The 21363-nt window shown below is 40.6% G+C and overlaps 1 protein-coding gene across 2 annotated transcripts in view; it reads right to left on the minus strand.

The window, feature by feature from the left end:
- AP3S2 (adaptor related protein complex 3 subunit sigma 2) overlaps nt 1-18382 on the minus strand; it is a 40765-nt gene extending 22383 nt beyond the window's left edge. The window contains exons 1-4 of one of the 2 annotated variants that reach the window (XM_055555423.1): nt 18209-18382; nt 14238-14329; nt 13437-13548; nt 8538-8609 (exon numbers count right to left, since the gene is read on the minus strand). In XM_055555423.1, coding sequence (XP_055411398.1) covers nt 8538-8609; nt 13437-13548; nt 14238-14329; nt 18209-18277 — 345 coding nt within the window. In that variant the 5' untranslated portion in view covers nt 18278-18382. The remainder of the gene's footprint in view (nt 1-8537; nt 8610-13436; nt 13549-14237; nt 14330-18208) is intronic. The other variant, XM_055555422.1, reaches the window with a different exon arrangement.
- Nucleotides 18383-21363: the final 2981 nt, after the last annotated feature.

A 21363-nucleotide genomic window follows, 5' to 3' on the forward strand; every position in this document is an offset into this window, starting at 1 on the left:
TATTCTTGCCTGAAGAATCCCATGGACAGAGGAGCCTGGAAGGCTACAATCCACAGGGTCACAAAGAGTTGAACACAACTGAAGCAACTTAGCACACACAGCTCACATGACCAAGTCTACCTAGACTGATACAAACATCAAGTCTGAAAAAGGGTTCTCAACTAGGGATCAAGAAATTCTGCTTTTTATCTCAGAGCAGGCCAATCCTCTTGTGTATCCTAAAGGATAACAGCAAGAACAACACAACTAAATCTCTGTTCCAAACTTCTAGGGCACCTACACATTAGCTATCAAAGGGATATACAATTTACCTGCAACACAACCTGGAGAAGGCAATGGCACCCCACTCCAGTACTCTTGCCTGGAAAATCCCATGGACGGAGGAGCCTGGGGGGCTACAGTCCATGGGGTCGCTAAGAGTTGGACACGACTGAGCGACTTCACTTTCACTTTTCACTTTCATGCATTGGAGAAGGAAATGGCAACCCACTCCAGTGTTCTTGCCTAGAGAATCCCAGGGACGGAGGAGCCTGGTGGGCTGCCAACTATGGGGTTGCACAGAGTTGGACACAACTGAAGCGATTTAGCAGCAGCAGCAGCAGCAGCAGCAGCAACACAACCAAGTAACATCATCGGTAATACGCTCTGCTCTAACTGCAATCTTGTCAAACACTGGTTTTACTGAAAAGGCCGGATACAAACAGATAGCTCTAAAGGTCAAATCTGGCTGTTTTGTGTACACTGTCATCCTAATGCCCTTAACCGGCAATAAGGAACGATTAAACAAACCAAAAGGGTTCTCTGCGATTTCAAGTGGGAATCAATGACACTGCATGCTGAGGCAGTGCAAAGTTCAAGTAAGTAAAGTGATAGTGTGTACTGCACCCAATGTTAAGTGTAGTTTGGAGCAGTCTATCAATAACCTCAGATATGCAGATGACACCACCCTTATGGCAAAAAGTGAAGAGGAACTAAAAAGCCTCTTGATGAAAGTGAAAGAGGAGAGTGAAAAAGTTGGCTTAAAGCTCAACATTCAGAAAACGAAGATCATGGCATCCGGTCCCATCACTTCATGGGAAATAGATGGGGAAACAGTGGAAACAGTGTCAGACTTTATTTTTTGGGGCTCCAAAATCACTGCAGATGGTGATTGCAGCCATGAAATTAAAAGACGCTTACTCCTTGGAAGGAAACTTATGACCAACCTAGATAGCATATTCAAAAGCAGAGACATTACTTTGCCAACAAAGGTCCGTCTAGTCAAGGCTATGGTTTTTCCAGTGGTCATGTATGGATGTGAGAGTTGGACTGTGAAGAAAGGTGAGCACCGAAGAATTGATGCTTTTGAACTGTGGTGTTGGAGAAGACTCTTGAGAGTCCCTTGGACTGCAAGGACATCCAACCAGTCCATTCTAAAGGAGATTGGTCCTGGGTGTTCTTTGGAAGGAATGATGCTAAAGCTGAAACTCCAGTACTTTGGCCACCTCATGCGAAGAGTTGACTCATTGGAAAAGACCCTGATGCTGGGAGGGATTGGGGGCAGGAGGAGAAGGGGACAACAGAGGATGAGATGGCTGGATGGCATCACCAACTCGAAGGATGTGAGTTTGAGTGAACTCCGGGAGTTGGTGATGGACAGGGAGGCCTGGCGTGCTGCAATTCATGGGGTCACAAAGAGTCGGACACGAATGAGCAACTGAACTGAACTGAACTAAGCTTTTCTTTCCTTTTTTTTTTTTAATTAATTTATTTTATTTTATTTTATTTTATTTTTAAACTTTACAATATTGTATTGGTTTTGCCAAATATCGAAATGAATCCGCCACAGGTATACATGTGTTCCCCATCCTGAACCCTCCTCCCTCCTCCCAACCAAGTATAGCAATGTTAGAAATTTAAGAAATCATTATTGCTAATCTCTGAGCTGTCCTGATGGAAAGAGATACTGGCCTCTGAAAAATATTCTGCCACAAAATTCTCTCTCAAGCATCAGTAGAGAAGGGCCTGGGATGCAATGGGACAAAAGACAGGCCTCAGCTCCCCTCCACTCTCTTGGGACCATTCAGAAACAGAAACACAGGTAGCCAGATATGCCATCTACCACCCTTCATAAGAACTGAAACTCAAACAGAATGTCTTGTCCTTTTGGGCCCAAACAGCCCCTCCTTCCTCACTGAAACCACACAAAACGTGTGTCCTTTATTCTTCCTCCAGTTTTTGATACAGAGATCAGGATATCTCCTTCAAACGTCACTGGTGTAGAGGGCATTAATGAGCTTTCTTATCACAGCATCTGTTCTCAGAAGGGACATTTAAGGAGCACCATGCATTATTACTATCTACAATCCTTTCATCTTAAGGCTTAACAGTTCATTTCAACTTTGAGCCATCAGCATTTTCCCATTTCAGCAGCCTATACTTAGCAGAGATTTTAAATTCTATACTACAAGGTTTCTTGGGTTCAGACCTGCCCCAAAACATATGTTCCAAATCTCCTGAGACAGCCCATTGCAGACTGAAATCTATAAAAACCAGATGCCCTCCCTTGACACAGCCACTAAATCATGACTCTGATGACCAAAACTGTGAAAGCACAACTGAGTTCCAGCTTTGCTGCTGAGACACCAGTAGAACAGAATAGGAGGCTACTCACACAACTTTCTTTGAACAAAACTCAATTCACCAAGATCAACGCCAATTCCCACTTCAGCCAGGATGTACTTGGTGGGATTTCTGAAAGTGGAAGGGAACCAACTGCCCCAGGCAAGATAAGCTCCAAATGGCACAGTCTAGAGAGCTGGGGACTATGCCAGAGGTTATGAAAACAAACTTGACTCCAACCTGCAGCACTTTAAGTCATGAAGAAATCTGTGAGGCTAGAGGCATGAGAACTCTTGATTGACACACACCTGGAGACACCTCCCACCGTGAAAGGGGCCACGCTAGATCTAGTGAGGGAGAAAAGGGCAAACACAAAGAAAAGAACAGTCTAATGAAGAAGGAAAAACATACAAACTTACATAAACTAAGGTACACAAATCAGAAATAGCACTACATATTGCTCACGGAGATGACAACAGGCCAGAGTAACCAGGACAATCTTTAGGGTGATAGGACTTGAGCTGAGCTTAAAAGACAAGCTGGATTCAGTTGTTTAAGATGTTGAAAGGCAATTCAGGCAGAGGCTCTGGAGCAGGAATTACAAAGAGATGAAGACTGATTCAGTCTGGCCAGAGCAGAAGGTATCTGGCTAGAAGTAATGGTAAGTGAGGACAAGACAGAACAGGGACAAATTGTGGAGAACCTTGTATGCCCGGCCACGGTGTCAAAGCTTGACAATGGGGGACCAAAAGAGGTTTGTGATCAAGGGAGCTTGTTTAAAGGGTTTGGAGAATGAATCTAGGGGACTTCCTGTCGGTCCAGTGGTTATGACTCCATGCTTTCCACTGCAGGAGGCACTGGTTCAATCCCTCATTAGGGAACTAAGACCCCACATGGCACAAAAAAATGAATGAATGAATAAATAAAAATAAATAAATGAACTGAAAACATCTAAGAAAAAAAAAAGAAAGAAAATGAATCTAATTCCCGTGTGTAGGACCAACAATAAGAGAAAATACAGTTAGAAAATCTGACAGACACAACTGAAATCAAAAGCTACCATAACTAAAGTCAGTGCTTGACTCATAACTGAAACTAGGATCATAAAATAGACATACACATAAAGGACATTACTGGGACAAACGTGGAAAATTAAACATAAACTATATATTGGATAACAGTATTTATTAATGTTAAATTTCCTGAGAGTTAATTATGTTGTGGTTAATAATTAATTATGCTGTAATTAAGTATGTTAGAGAATTATACACAACGTATTATATAACATGCTGTCCTTGTCCTTAAGAGATGTCTGCTGAAGTACTTTGGGTTGAAAAGTTATAATATCTGCAACTCTCAAATGGTTCAGGAAAAAAACGTATATATCTAGAGAGATATTAATACAAATGCCAAGTGTGACAAATGTTAATAATCAGTGAATCTAAGAACAAGATATAAGGACCCTATGGAAAGAAGCACAGGCTTTAGTGATTGGCTGGCTGTTGGGGGCACGAAAGAAGGAGGAAAGGTTTTGCATGTACCTGACACAGAATACTGGTACTGCCACCAAAAAAGGGAAGCTAAGGGAAGAAACAGTTTTCAGGAGACACATGTTGAACCTGGCTACAGATAAGAAGTGGCAAGAAGAAACAACACACTAGAATGAAATGAGAAAGAAATGTCTTTGAGCAACTGGGACCTAAGAGGGAAGCATGAGAGGAAAATGAGTAAAGCGAGAGAGGACTGACATCGTAATTTACTGGTAGAAGGTGGGAAGAGATAAGAGAAAAACCAGGAGAGCTATGTGACAGAAACTAAGGCAGGAAAAGGATTAAGGCAGTGCTCCATAGAATGATCAACAGCATCAAATGATGCAGAAACATTACAGAAGGTGATGACTGGCAAATGGAATTAGGAAATAATCAGTGAATTCTGGGTAGAAGTGAGAACCAGGCTATAGGCTCCAGAAAAAGAACAGATAAAGTAGAAATGCAAGACTGGGTATTGAAGAAGTTTACCTTCAATGAAATGATGGAAATGAAATGACAGTTAGAAGGAGCAGCAGAAGCATGGGAGAGTTGTATTCTGTGAGAGACTGGGGCAATCTGGGGAAATTTGCAGTTACAGAAGAAAGAGCAAATAAAGACATCTCGGAGGTGAGCTGAACAAATGAGATTTATGATGCATATTAGGGACAGGAAGAGAACTTAGTTCTAGAAATGGAATGGATTACACTTTCTTTAATACAGGAAGAAAGGGTGAGAGAAGAGGTGAAGAGAGCCACAGTAATAAAAACAGGACATTGACAAAAATAACTTAGAAGCTGAGAAAGAAATCTCAAGATTAGGAAGAAAAACAACTCCCAGGACCGCAGGAATTCAGTCATTTCTGGTCCTTACACAGGCCTCCTGCTCCAGCCACCACTGCATAGAGGAATGGGGCAGCTCCCCGTGACGACTCAATGCACAGTGTAAAACCATCTGAGGGGAATCCTGACTTGAGGTGGAGAGACTCTTCAATTAAGAAGGATGGCATTAAAGGTGACATTCTTATTGTCTTTTGATAGATCCCTTACCCAGCTGAGTAAAAAGACCATTTTCTTCTGTCAACAGAAGCTGTGCCTGGATTAGCAGCTGCTCTACACTGAGGGCAAAGGTGAGCCTGAAATCCCACTGAAAGAAAGCCACCTGTTGGAAGATACCTGCTGACATTATACGGCTAGTAGAGTGAGATTCGGGTTCCTTGGATCATCACTTTTCAAAAACCTTAGGAGATATGGATAGCAATTTCCTGATGTCATAGAGCAACTAAAAATAAAACAGTTTTACAACCTGTAAAAGAAATGTGCAGCCACAGCAAAACACTGTATAGAACTCATCTGAAGATAAGACACACGAGAAAGAACAATATTTTTATGGCCTTTTATTTCCTGCAAAAGTCATGTGCAATAAAATAGATGAGACTGAGATGACTTTACTGCTTTAGCAAGTATCCTCACAAATAATTAAAAAACAATGTTAGAATAATACAGAAAAGAAAAGTGATTCCCTCAGGAGATGGACAAAGAGCTCTTGATATATTTTAACAATTTTCCATGACTAAAAATTCTTAGTCACTAAAAAGAGAAGACACTCCCTTTAACCTAAAAAAGAACATTTACCTCCAAATTTACTATACTTCAAATACTATATATACAGCAAATACTGACAGGAAGAGAACTTCCCTTTGAAATCAGGATCAAAATGAGATGAGCACTATCACCACTTCTATTCAACATTACATTGGAGTTCCTAGTCAGTAGGGCAGAGCAAGAAAAAGACATGAAATGTACAGGATTGAAAAGAAAGGAGCAGAATGTTTACAGATAAAATATCAGAATTAGTAAGAGTCTAACATAATTCTGAATTGAACATCAACATGCAGAAATAAAGTGATTTCTATATGACGACAGCAGGAATAAAGGAAAAAATGAATATTTAAAACATCAGTACATAAAAAAACAGGTATCTAAGAACAATTTAATGAAACATATGTAAAATCTCTATGGGAAAAATTGTAAAAGTTCAGAGAAACCTCAAAGACCTAAAGAAATAGATATAACATAACATGGATAAAACGATATTATATAAAGTAAATTCTCCTTAATGTTTTATAGATTCAATGCAATTCCAATCAAAATTCCAACAGGCATGTGTGCGTGTGCATGAGCACATGTGTAACTTAAAAACTGACCCTAAATTGTAAACTAAAATGCAAAGGACCCAAGCTCAACTTCCCACAGGACCCTCAACTGCCTCCTCCAGGTGTATCATCCCATAGGCCCCTGAGTTTTCAGGTGTTAGGCAGCTGGCATTCTGAGACAACTTCTACAGAAAGCTGGCACCCAAACACAGACTGTCTAGTATCCAGGCAGTTTGTGTATCTCACTAGTAAGTTTGCTCCCTTAGCTGCCTGATAAAAAGAGAGGGCATTGTGGCGAAGGGGGAGGGTATGGAGGGGAGGTGGGGGATACCAGCAGAGACAGGCCCTCCCCATGGGGACAACGGGAGGATAAGACCAGTGCCTCCTCTTCTATTGCTTGGGAATTTCCTTTCCCTGGTAAAATCTACCCCTTAAATTGTGATCTGAGATGTGGATCCGGTTTGGTAAGCAACAGGTGATGACTGAAAGGGAATCCACTTTGAAACCAGGTGGTAACCCCAAGGTAACACCTTGTATTTCACAATTTTTTTTTAATTGCTTTAAAATAATAGTAACAATAAGGCCTATGGATGGCATTCCTCGATTCCTTCCATATTCTCAAGTCTCTTTAATCTTAACCTTTTTCCCCACTGGTACAGAAGGAAAATGGTGTTGAGCTATGCCTCTCCTTGACAGAAATTACCAGACAGCAGCATCTTTAGCAACTGACAGTGAAAGTTACTCAGTTGTGTCCGACTCTGTAACCCCATGGACTGTAGCCCGCCAGGCTCCTCTGTCCATGGAATTCTCCAGGCAAGAATACTGGAGTGGGTAGCCGGTCCCTTCTCCAGGCAATCTTCCCAACCCAGGAATCAAACTATGGTCATCTGCACTGCAGGTAGATTCTTTACCAGCTGAGCTACCAGGGAAGCCCTGGTCTACAACTCTTATTAGCTGCAAAGAGGAGGGGTAAGAGGTCTTTGAAGTTTCTAAGATCCTTTCATATGAAAAGAGAGACTGACCACCTCAAAAGCACTGGTGAGCCCCAGAAGCCTTGTGAGGCTATCAGGGAGCCCCAAGTCAAGTACCTATTAATACCAAAGGAATGAGATTCTGTGATTCTCCTGTACCAGGCTGCTCAGGGAGCCACACAGCCAAGACAGATGTTGAGAGAGAAAACGTTACTCCATTCCAACATCCACTGCACTGGCCCAGAATGTGCCCCAGGAAAACTCCGGGAAAGTTAACCGAGACTGAAGATTCTACTGAGATGTCAAAGTCCTCACGATGGCAATGATGGATCTAAAAATAACGTGCCTTGTCATGATGAAAACAGACTAATAAAGGATCATGGCTCAGCAATGAGGAATAGTCTCCTAAACATCTTTATCTCCCTCCAAGGGCCATGGATCATAGAGATGATAATCGGTGGGAGAAAGACCAGAGCCAAACAAACCTAAGATATACCCACCTCCACCAGTGAACAGCACTGGGTACAGCATGTGCTGAGCTGGATAAAAGAAGCCCCCTATCTATCCCCTTGCTGGCTATCTCCCACATATAATTTTTCACACGAGGATGTTAGCCATGTCACTGTTAGATGCTAACAACTCGTAACTACGGACATGTACTTTGACCCACTCCAATTCTGCCTGGCAGGCTACAGAATATCAATCACCTGACCTCAAAACATGTTATTGATGTCTCAGTCACTGTATTACTCTTTAGGAAAAATGTAAATTTCACTAAGTCAAAAACCCTGGGCATCCCTGGTGTTCTGGTGGTTAAGACTCTGTGCTTCCAGTGTAGGGAGCATGGGTTTGACCTCTGGTCGGGGAACTAAGATGCCTTGCGGAGCAGCCAAAAAAAACCCAAAATAACTCCACGCAGTGTTTATTTCAAAGCTTCACTGTGACTGGACTATACTTAGGAAATTCATTTCAAAATCAACATAAACCTACTTATCTCACCATTGGCCTGGTAGCCATCATTGTCCTAAACCAACAAGTCTGTCTGTGAAAAATGAACCATAATATAGGCCCAGTAATAATTCTGTGTGTGTTAAAACTGGTAACAAATCATAGCAAAGTACTCCCAAAACTATAAACTTAAGTTACTAAATAAAACAAGTTCTAAGACTATCTCCAAAGTAAAAAAAAAAAAAAAAAAAAGAAGAAGTACATGAAAGTGTACAAATGGCTAGAGATGGTCAAAGTTCTTAGCTTCCCAGTAACCCTGGCTTGGGAGAGTAGTACCTTATCCATATGGAAGATCAAATCCAATTCACAAACATTCTCGAAACACTTGTCCAGAGTCTCCACGAAAACCTAGGAAACAAGGAGAAATAGATACACAATTCCTATCTTCATAAAATGTCACATGAGAAAGTAAAGAGGGCAGTCAAGATACTATTTGCCTTATGATAGATCTCAAAAACCCTCAAAAAACCCCAATGCACTCCAAACGTCCCAGCTGATCTCCCTACTTATCCCAATCTGAAGGGGGCAACTGAGGACAGGACCACCTTGTTGTCAGTATAGCAACACAACCAGCAGACACATGTGGCTTTCTTTCCCCTTTTATAAGATGCTAATTTATCAATATACAAAAGAATAGCAAAATAACTATTTATACTATGTCCTTTCCCCAAGCCACCATTTACACATGCGAAAGAATTTTTCATTATGATGGTGTTAACAGATCTGTCTGGCTAATTTCAATGAACGTTAACTTCAAAATACTTTTCCATGAATCAACTTAATTAACATGCTTAACAATTTTAATTTACCTTTAAATATAAGACTTAAACAGAAAAGTGTACAAATGATAATGAGTTCAGAATGAACATACCATATAAATGCCATCCTGATACTGAAATGCAGCATTAGAGCTCCCTAGAAGCCCCCTCTCCAAAGGTAACCACCATCCTAACTCCTGCCATCAATTTAGTTTTGCCAGCCCCTGAATCTACATAAAAGGTGGCAAATTATCCTTTCCTTACATTGCTACTTACACTCAAGTTTTTTCAAATTAGCAAAGTATCATTTAGGGAATACATATCACATGATAAAACAATACAGAGAAGCAAAACAATGATCAACTTAAAAGTCTGAAAAAGTAAATGAGAAGGATAGAATTGAGGAGGGACATATAGGAGATTTAAGGCCCTAGCAACGTACTGTTTCTTAATCTGGGTGACAATTTCTTCTTTAAATTGGTATTCTTCAAACTATATAGGCATGTTTTCCGTATTTGTTATGTATACATGTTTCACAATAAAAATTACTTAAAAACAACAGTAATCTTATTGGGATTCTGATTGGGTTTTTAGTAACTTATAAGCTGGAAGCACAGTTGATCCTTGGACAACACAGGTTTGAACAGTGCGGGTCCACTTAATTTTTTAATCATTCATTACAAATGTTTGCTCAAATTAGAGTGAACAGTAAGAGACACCCTTTTGATAAATGCCTGTAGATTTCTCCCCTGAGAACACTCTGGCTCTTGGTTTTAAAACTAAAATTGGCTGTTTCTGGGTGACGGGGAGAGGAGAAGAAAGATGTTTTCACTATATTCTTGGTATACCTTTTGAATTTTGAGCCACATAAGTGTATTATTTCTTCAACAATAAACACTGAATAAACATGCACTAAATACCCAAGTAAAAATACTTCCTATTCCAATTTAAGAGTACTTCAGAAAAATAATTTGGGTAATTATTTCTCTGAGCATTTACTGGATGAAATTACATTAGTTTCTACTATCTTTCTTATTGCTGTAACAGAGATGTGGCTCAGATGGTAAAGAGTTCACCTGCAATGCAGGAGACCTGGGTTCGATTCCTGGGGTGGGAAGATCCCCTGGAGGAGGAAATGGCAACCAACTCCGGTATTCCTGCCTGGAGAATCCCCATGGACAGAGGAGCCTGGCGGGGTACAGTCCATGGGGTTGCAAAGAGTTGGACATGACTGAGCGACTAAGCACATACACAAGAATATTTCATTGTTAAACTGACTTGTATCCTTGGAATAAAGACTATTAGGACATAATGAATAATTCTTTTAGTATGCAGTATTCCAGAGAGAAAAAAACTTGGAAAAGAACATCTTACTTATAAATCAAAACAAATGCTTATACACACAGAGCCAAAACATGAAACAAAAACTCTTATACCAACAAAACATGAATGACTTAAGATCATACTGCTTGTTAATGGGAGAATCTAAAACAAGAGACAGGTCTCATGACTCCTTGTTTCAACAAATAATTCGCTAAGATTTTATTGAACAATTCTGTCCAATAGTAATATGTAATATCTGACTAATATTTTCTTTTTGAGAGGCTTTTGGATCATAACCAATCTACTCCATAAAATACACTTAAACAGGACGATTTTTTTAGTCTGAGTTTAAAAAATAACTTACATAATAGAGGTTTTCTTGTACTTTAACATTAAAAAAAAATCTACTGAGTCTATTAGGGAGTCAGTTTTTCATTTAACCTTTCTTATTTCATCAGGATATTGGATTCAAGGTCTTTCTGTGGACCTACTTTGGATATTTATTTTTTGGAGTCAGTTATTTCAAATACATTGGCATTATAACTATGTATTTCAACCTCTAAAAACATTTTGATGGTTTCTTTCTCTGACTTTTATTCTTTTTATCAGGATAACTATTGATTTTATTGTCTTTTAAAAGATCAAACCTCTTACTTACTATTATTTTCACTTTTTATTTATCTATCTTCCCAAATCCAATGCACCCTAAGTATTTAATAAATGTCCATAATATCATAAAGTTACATTTCTCTTTGTCTTGTTAACATAGATATCTGAAGTGCATCTCCTCCAAAAACTGCATCTCAATTTAAAAAATATATTATCGCTATATTTCATTTATTTTCTAATACATGTGTTACATGCATATTCCTATGGCATTCTATAGTGTAAAATACTTAATACATTGTCACAATTGAATTCTATGACATAGTATTTTGGATTTTTTTAGTTGAAATATAGTTGACATACAACATGATGTTAGCTTCAGATATACTACATAGTGATTTTACATTTGCATATATTATGATACAGTCAACACAATACGACTAGTAACCATCTGTTTGCAAACCCAGTTATTGCAATATTATGGATCACATCCCTTAAGTTGTATACTATGTCCCGGCTCATCTGTTTGACACCCAGAGGTCTGTACTCTCAGTCCTCGTTGCCTGTGCTGCCCTCCACCTCCATCCTCCGTCCCTGACAAACATCCATTTGTTCTCTGCAAGTCTGTTTCCATCTTAACAACCTAAGATTTCTATACCAGATGGGGGATCCATGACTCACACCTAGGTTTTCTGATTCTAGATCTTGAGCTCTTTCTGTTATCCCACATTGACTCTCAATATCCAATCTGACTCAGGTGTTAAGAAAGCATTTAAAATTACCACAGAGACGAATCTTTTTTGGCTGTTTTCAGTATTTATTTATACTTTTACATATGATAAGTGAATATGATACATGAAATTTTTAAACTACTACTAAATCATTTTCTGAATATGAATGGGTAAAATATATAAATAAAATGAAAAGTTACTATATCCAAGAATATAACTTTTTGGAAGAGTATAGTATATGTAAAATAAAAATACACATTCAAAATTTCCATTTCTTTATCCTCAAGTTTATTAAATTTAGCTTCTTTAATTTTATCTTAACAAAATATAGTTGTAAACAAGTAAAGTTTGTATTTTATAGCTAGAGTTTTCTATAATTGGTGTTATTAGGTTTTACACACGCTCTTTTTGAGTGCTTTCAACTTAAGTGACTTGATAAAGTCACACAAAGTCTATCTAGAATATCATGTAACAAATAATGGGTACATGATATTGTACCCATTATTGTCCTAATTAATGGTTCCCAGTATAGGGTCCCACATACCTCAATTTCCATGAAAGTAATGAAAACAAATCTGTAAGCCATTTCTAATTTTCAAAAAGCCTTAAAAAATCATGTTTACCTATGTCAAGACTATACTTATTAGATAAAACATCAAGTTCCTTTGTTTCAGGCTAGAATTACAAGTGAAAATATAAAGTACGTATTTTAAAATATCATTTAGTTTGATACTTGAAAAAAATTTCAAAACATGACATGATAGTATAATTTATAATGACAAATATTTGGTATTCATCCTTGTTGCTGGCTCCTAAAAACCTTGGAATTTCCAAAGTGATAGGGTTGTCTTATTCTGCTAATAAGGTTAACTTCTGGAAAGCACCAAAGAATGGGGGCTGGTTGCCATGGGAACCTACTGTAGGACTGGGAACTTTGAGTCCCACTTACTGATCTCTGGGAGGGGAGAGGGGATGCAGCCTCAATCAATCACCAATGGGCAATGACTCAATCAATCCTGCCTATGTAAAGAGGCCTCCATAAAACCCAAAAGGGATAGGTTTCAGAGAGTTTCTATGTTAGTAACAGTGGAGATCTGAGGAGAGTGGCACGCCTGGAGAGGGCACAGAAGCTCCACGCCCTTTTCCCCTGCCTTGTGCTATGCATCTCTTCCATCTGACTGTTCCTAAGTTATATCCTTTCACATTAAGCTAGCAGAGTAAAATGTTTCTCTATAAAGTTCTGTGAGCCACTCTAGCAAATTAACTGAACCTGAGGAGGAAATCATGCGAGGAGGCAATCTTGGGCATAGTCAATCTACAGGCTGTCAGTCAAATGCACAGGCGACAGACAACTCGGACCTGACATCGGTGTCCATCTTCGGGTAGATAAGTGTCAGAGCTGAGTAAATTTGTGGGACCCCTGGTGAGTGTCCATGGAGAAGTGAGTTACTTGCTTCAGGTGCGGGGTGGGGGGAGTATACATATAGGAATTGGTGTCAGACTCATAAGAAAGCCAAGGGCAGTGAGAGCTGGAGAAGCAGAGAACCTAAAAGCGCTAAGAATGGTTGAGGGTTGCTAAGGCGCTTTCTCAGAGCACCACCTGGTGGACATGCAGCAATGTTTACCAGTATCAATAAAGAGACTGACTCAAGGATCTACATACAGATCAAAAATTTTTAGCTGCTACAGATTTTTAGCTACTAAAAATCCAGACCAAACTTTCTGAAGTGGCTACCATCATTACCTGCTACACATACCTGGATGAGGTCCAAGATCCCAAGTTCACTCTCTGAGGAATCCACACAAAATACAAAGTAGAGGGTAGCATAATGCCGATAAATCAGTTTGTAGTCAGAGCCACCAATCAAACTGTGGAAGATGGGAAACATTTAAAAGCTTGTATTGGAATTGAACATATCAAAGAGAAGCTCTGTGCCAAGGAATGAAAATGGGCCCAAAACAAAGGAGGAGGGTAGGCCAAACAATAAGCCATTTCTACCAGGTGAAGGGCAACCAAATTTGGCAGAGGTGCCTAAAGCCATTTTACTTCATTTTTTCTTCTACCCATCCTGCCAGAACGGAGAAGGTGATGGCATCCCACTCCAGTACCCTTGCCTGGAAAATCCCATGGACGGAGGAGCCTGGAAGGCTGCAGTCCATGGGGTCGCCAAGAGTTGGACACAACTGAGCGACTTCACTTTCACTTTTCACTTTCATGCATTGGAGAAGGAAATGGCAACCCACTCCAGTATTCTTGCCTAGAGAATCCCAGGGATGGGGGAGCCTGGTGGGCTACCATCTATGGGGTCACACAGAGTTGGACACGACTGAAGTGACTTAGCAGCATAATTCTCCCAGGAACCAAACACTTAAATATCTGAAGCACAATCATTTAATAGCTTCCCAAACAGCTGAGTCTCTCCCTGAGCAGACTATGCTCAGCTCAGCTCAACTGCATCAGATACTCGCCCGACACTTAAGCACTGCGTGAAGAAGCAATAATGGCATGATGAAGGCCACCCGAAAGTGGATATATGCGGAGAAAACTGATGATTTACCTTCCACCCTCCAAGAAGTTACAGATGTTGTCATCCCGCTTGAGAACTAGATGAAAGGTCTCTCGAACAATCTGCTGCTGAATTTCTTCTGGCTATGGAATAAAAGAAAGTGAGTCAGTGGGAAAGCCTGAAAAACTATACCCCTTCCAAACAGGAATGATCTGAACATTTGGTACCAGTTTCCTGAAAAGACAGAAATGATGAGTAGAGGTAAAAATAAAAGGAGAATCTATAGCAAATGGAAAAGGCTCTGTTACAGGAAATAAAATAAGGTATATTAACCTAGATATCTAGTCCCTAACCATTACTGTCCTGCTAGGTGAGCTGATATTTCTCATACAGGGTCAAAGAATTCTCATACAAGGTTAAAAAATACTTAGAAGGCACAGTCCTGAAATATTTTATATTACCCTAGAAAACATCTATGCCAGGACAAATAACAAATGTCAATAGATCTACCACTGTAAGGAAGTCAAGATGTAGTCATGTACATGTTTTAAAAACCTGCATGAGAGTCCCTTGGACCACAAGGAGATCAAATCAGTCAATCCTAAAGGAAATCAGTCCTGAATATTCATTGGAAGGACTGATGCTGAAGCTGAAACTCCAATACTTTGGCCACCTGATGCGAAGAACTGACTCACTGGAAAAGACCCTGATGCTGGGAAAGACTGAAGGCAGGAGAAAGAGACGACAGAGGATGAGATGGTTGGATGGCATCACTGACTTGATGGACATGAATTTGAGCAAGCTCTGGGAGCTGGTGATAGACAGGGAAGCCTGGCGTGCTGCAGTCCATGGGGTTGCAAAGAGTTGGAAACTGAACGACTGAACTGAACTGAATACCGGTAATACAGACATTATATATAAGATGCTGTGTGACCAACAAAGTACTACTGAGAAAGCACAAAATCGTCTATTGAGAGATTTGAATCTTGAACAATTGCAGATCTATAAATACCTTTTTTCACTTACTATTCACTTACTACACACCAGAAAGCTCAAATGTGATGGGATCTCTTGATGACCCACATTTGATTTCTATTTATACATATGAGGTTCATATTAAGTATGTTTTAAAAAAAAAAAAGGATATGGAGAGGGAGAAATCAGTTATTAAAACAAAAACAGGGACTTCCCCGGCAGTCTTGTGGTTAAGACTCTGCACTTCCACTGCTAGGGGTGTGGATTCAAATCCCTGGTTGGGGAACTAAAATCCTGTGTGTCTCTTGGTCAAAAAAAAAAAGACAAAAGTAATTAAAAGCTCTAGACCAGTGCTCTCAAATCTCAATGTATAATGGGATTTTCCCAGTGGTCCAATGGTTAGGACTCTGCGTTTTCACTGCCAAGGACACAGGTTCAGTCTCTGGCATGGGAACTAAGATATCTCAAGCAAGGTGTCTCAGCCAAAAAAAAGCAACAACAACCCAGTGAGTTTGAATAATGATTCACCTGGAAATACTGTTAAAATGCAGGCTTATTTTGTAGGTCTGGGGTAGGTCCTGAGACTGCAGTTCTAACAAGTTTCCAGGTAATAAGAACGCTGCTGATCTGAGAACCATTTTGAGTGGCAAAGCTTAAGAAAACTGTCAGACTGGACTCACCCTCAGAGTTAGAAAATAAACTCAAGTAACATTAACCCCTTTCCCTCTATAGCACTGAATTTAGGCTAGAAGTGGTTATTTAAAAGAAACAGAAGAAAAAAGAGGAAAAACATTGTGGAGCAATTACGTTTCATAACTTTGACTTACATAGGTACACAGTGGCTCTCCACATTTAATGAATGGATGAATAATAAAAACTTGCTAATAACTGGACACTGTAAGTTGAAGTAAATCAATCACTATTTTCTGGTTCCCATTTTAAAGAACTCACAAAGTTCAAAGATGCCAGGATGCTGTAAAGGCTTAACTCTGTGTACCCAGAAATACAAAACATGCTAAGCACCAGCATTTTTAAACCGAAAAAAATCTTGCAAACTAAAGCCTTTTATCTGACTCTACCAGGAAGTGATGGTAGTGAGTGGGTAAGCAGTATGAAATGGTGAGGCTACCTAATTTCTAATTCAACAAAATAGCAAATTACCAACTGCTTACATCTCTCAGTGATTTTCATAATCCCTCATATCTTTTAGTACTTTGCAGTTTCCAAGGTTATTTTCACTAAGGAGCTAATTTAGTTCTTAAAAATCCTACGCTCTCCAAAGATATACAAATGTTAGTAAGGGCATGAAAAAAATCAGTCATTAGAAAAAAAAAAAAAACCACAAGGAGAATCCACTTAACACTTACTAAAATGTCTTTAATCAAAAAGATAATAGAAAATGTTGACAGAGAAGTAGAAAAATTAGAATTTAAAAAATATTTATTTTTGGCTGCGTTGAGTCTTAGTTGCAGCACACAAAGGAAAAGGAAAGTGAAGTCACTCAGTCATGTCCGACTCTTTGCAACCCCATGATCTGTAGCCTACCAGGCTCCTCTGTCCATGGGATTTTCCAGGCAGGATTACTGGAGTGGGGTGCCATTTCCTCCTCCAGGGGATCTTCCCCACCCAGCCATTGAACCTAGGTCTCTTATGTTTCCTGCATCAGCAGGCAGGTTCTTTATCACTGGCACCACCTGGGAAACCTATCTATGGAATGTAACTTGGCAATAAAAAGGAATAAAGAACTGGTAACACTACAACATGGATGAACCTTGAAAACATTATACTAAAAGAAAGAAGTCAGTAATAAAAGACCACATATTGTATGATCCCATTTTACGTAAAATGTCCAGAACAGGCAAGTTTAGAGAGAGAGAAAATAGATCATTGGTTGCCTAAGACTAGGGGAATTGAGGAAATACAGAGTAATTGCTAATGGGTAGGGATTCCTTTTTGGGATAATGAAAATATTCTAAAATTGTGGTGATGGTTGCATAACTTTTAAAGTAGTAAAAACCATTCCACTGTATATTTTTAAAAGGTGAACTGTAGGTATGTCATGTATCACAATAACACTTTTAAACACCTGAGAAAAACTTGACACACAAATGCAAACTGAAGTTACTGAATGTTAATATAAATCGATATGATTTAATAAAATGTAACCAAGCTATACAATTCTATTTAAAAGGTACCCAAAAAATTTTTCTCTCATTTCTATTCATTCTATTTAACGAGAGGAAATAAAGTCTGAAAGAGGTTTGTTAACTTGACACAAGGGTTTAAAAAAAAAGGTGTTGCTGAGGCCTGAATATAAGTTTTCTGACACTTTCCACTTTATGGTTTTCTCAGTCCACCAATTATATACGTAACATTTTGAAACCTAGCCAGGAAGAAATAAAACGTCGGGGTACAGGAGGCAAATGATGATGCTTATTTTTTCAGAGGAACGTCTTTGGAAAATTCGTGAGTGAGAACTTGCATTCTCACTCACTGAGCCCTCACGCGGCAGCATTTATAATTTCTCAATATTTCCCACTTTGAAACTTTCTTCAATTCTACAAAATGAAAGCTGTCTAGTCCCTGGGCACTCCTAGCCTACACTGAAGTAAAATAATTTCAAGAAAGCATTTTTCAAATCCTCTGGCTAAAGCAAAACCATTAAAAAGCTGCATATTTCTTCCTCCTGGGGAAACTGCGTTTAGCGACCAACAAGATTAATAAGACTTCGTTCAAGCAGTCAAGGAGACACACTCCCACTACCATTTAAAGTGCCCCGAGACTCTGGGAGAAGTGTCCCAGAATGGCACAGAAATGTCGGGGTCCAGGAAGAGGGAGGGAAGAGCCGGTGAAGCGGGGCGTGGGACCCAAGGCCTGAGACTGGAAGAGTCCTTCCGGGACTTGCCGTCCGCGGAAGGCTGAGTCTAGGGTCACTCATGTTGCTGGACCCCGAGGTCAGCGGCCGCTGCCCGCGAGCGCCGTACGGCCCCAAAAAAGGGAAGGGGGCGCAGGCGCCCTGAAAGGACGTGACGAAGCTGCGCACTCACGAAACGCTGGTAGAAGCGGACCAGCCGCGGCTTCCCGTGGTTATTGAAAACCAGAATCGCCTGAATCATCTTTGCCCGCCACGCTCCTTTCACCACCGGCGGCTTCCAGAGGAGCCTCTCCTTCCGCCACAACAAGGACGCTTCCGGCTGGTGCGCTGCTGAGAGTGGTCCCCGGAAACATGTCCCGGCGCCCAGGGACCTGACCACGAAGAGTCCGGCTTCCCGGCAAGCCTTGGAGGAAGGCTGTCTAGGATGGGCGGCTGGCTGGCGGGGAAAGCCTCCTGCGAACACCGAATTTGGGGAGGGCCGTCACCTTGGCCGGCGTCGGTTGCCCACTCAGGGTCTGGCCAGGGCGCGAACGCGGCTGTCTGCCCTTTGTCTAGAACGACTGCTTGCCGCAGAATCCCGGCCCTGCGCAAAGCCGAGCCCGTCGGAAAAGGATGGGATGGAGAAGCAGAAACCGCAAAAGCAGCCGCTCTCCCAAGTGAAGACGAAGCGGGCGCCTCTCTTTATCTGGGTCTGCGTCAACACGCACGGTCGTGCTTTTCGCTTGACACTGCAGAGCGTTCCGAACATTAGAGAACATCTTTACTTTTTGGTATTACAAACAGTGCTGTAGTGAATTACATATGTGCCTCCTCGTGCAAAAGGGCTGTCTCTCCATGGTAGATAGCGAATGGTGGAATTAAGGGATCTTTAAAGCAATTCCTTTTAAAAGGTACCTGCGACCCCACATTGGTAGGGTTTGTATTTTCTTTTAATACCTTAGTGGGGGGTGAGTGGAGCACGTCCTTATATTGCAGATAGAGCTGCAAATGGGAATTACCTGCCCAAAGGACTGTTGACAATATGTATAAAAAAGCCTTTAAAATATATTGAACATTAGACCCAGCATTTGCAGTTTAGAATTTATAATAAAACGACTGTGGATGTGTGAAAAGATTTATCCTCAGGAACGTGCATCTCAGTAGTCTTATTTCAGGGGAAATGGGAAGCAACAACTCATTATTCCAAAATGAGAAATTGGCTAAATGCATTGATCCACGTGCATACGAGAAATATTAAAGTTATAAAAAATCATGTTGTGAAAGGTTTATGGTCTAGAGAAATGTTCATGGCATAGCTGTGAGTGGAAAGATTACACGAAGTATGTACAGGGACACTGTACTTTGTAAAAGACTAGAAATATATACACCAAAGGGCTTGCGTGGTGGCTCAGTGGTTAAGAATCCACCTGCCAAGCAGGAGAGGCAGGTTTGATCCCTGGGTGGGGAAGATGCCCTGGGGGAAAAAATGGCAATCCACTCCAGTATTCTTGCCTGGGAAATTCCATGGACAGAGGAGCCTGGCGGGCTACAGTCCATGAGGTCAAAAAGAATCAGACATGACTTAGCAACAGCAGCAGCAGCATAGCTACTAATATATAAAATTTTTATGTCTGTAAATCAATTTTTTAATGGAAAAATTTTTAAAATATGGAAAATGGTTATATTTAAAATATAACTGACCAACCCAAAAGACCTTCCCCCTCAGTAATAAATAGGCAAAGGTACTGAATAACAAACAAGGATATACATCTAGGAAACAAAGATGAAAAAAATATTTAAGCTCACTATTAATGGGGGAAAAGGCTAATTAAAATTAAAGTATTAACTTTAAAATTAAAATATTATTTTCACCTTATCAATTCCATTTTTAAAATATTATCACATCCAAATCTGGCAAGAGTAGCATGAAAATAAGTCCTTTTCTGCCTTGCTGGTGAGATAATTTAGTAAAGCAATCTGGCAATATGACAAGATCTTTACGAAGAATCCCTAGATTTCCAGTAATCTGTCTCCTGGGAATCCATCCCTAAGGAAATGACCCCCAAAATATAGTCAAGGGGGAGGGGCAGGCAGGTGAGAGAACTATGTAACTTAAAATTATTTTTGACACAGCTCCAAATAGGGATCAATTAATTACCCAAATTTTGGAAAATGATAGAACTATTAAGGCTGCTGCTGCTGCTTAGTTGCTTCAGTCCTGTCCAGGCTCCTCTGTCCATAAGATTCTCCAGGCAAGAATACTGGAGTGGGTAGCCATGACCTCTTCCAGGGCATCTTCATTAAGGTTAATCAATCTTAAAAACAATGTATGAAGACTATGTAGCAATATAGACAATGGTTATATAACATCAGTTGAAAAAGGATTATCAAACTTTATGTGTTGGTATAATATTGCAGTAACCATGTACAGAAATTGTATATTCCAAGGTCAGGCCACTTCCCTATTTCCATGGCTTTGTAGGTCCTATTCTCTTGCTGGCAAGTCCCTTTGCACCTGCCTGCCTGAATATTTTTCCATCTCCTCTGCCGCTGCTATAGACCAGATCACTCTAGGCTCTCACCCCCACCACAGCAGCAGTCTCCTATCTGGGCTCATTGCCTTCAGTTTCTCTGCAGTCAAGCAATCTTTGAAATATACAAATAAGATCATATTACTCTCCCTGGGATCACTGGCTTCCAAGATATTAAGGATAATGTCCCAAAATATCAACACTTAACATGCTGAAGATGCCATGCCTGACCTCCAGCCTCACCTCCAACGCAGTTCCACTCCCATCACTCTCTGAGCTCCAGCCATGATAGCCTTTTCCTTCCAGGAGCCCCTCCCCAACCTGCTGAGATCCCGGAACCTAGCTGTTGCCCCGGGCTTCCGGACTGACACACTGTGCCTGCTTATTTAGGATGGTGGCCTGCCCACAGGAGCTTGCCCTACCCTTTGGGCAGCAGGATGCCCTCCCTGGGTGCCTCTCCCCAAGTCAGTATCCCCAGTCCTCCTCCTGTTTAAGCCCTCCCTGGCCACCACGTGCTTGAGGTCCCAGCATGCTCAATGGTGAGCCAGCCCCATTCAGGCACAGGACACTAGGGAAGCGGCTTCTAGAGTAGCCGCAATGAGAGAACAAGATGTGAACTGAGACAAGGGCAGCAAGAACAGAAGAGACTCATGAGCGCTCCAGCCACTTGTAACTTCAGTCAGTTTAAATGAAGTGTTAATCCCAAGCCTCACAGCCATATTGTTGAGCCCAGGCTCAAATATACAGGAAGGCAAATGACAGTTTGAACCATGATAATACATGCTAGGACCTCAACCATGAAAACCATCTGAAAAAA

This window comes from Bubalus kerabau, chromosome 19, assembly GCF_029407905.1.
Source record: "Bubalus kerabau isolate K-KA32 ecotype Philippines breed swamp buffalo chromosome 19, PCC_UOA_SB_1v2, whole genome shotgun sequence".
Classification (NCBI taxonomy): Eukaryota; Metazoa; Chordata; class Mammalia; order Artiodactyla; family Bovidae; genus Bubalus; species Bubalus kerabau.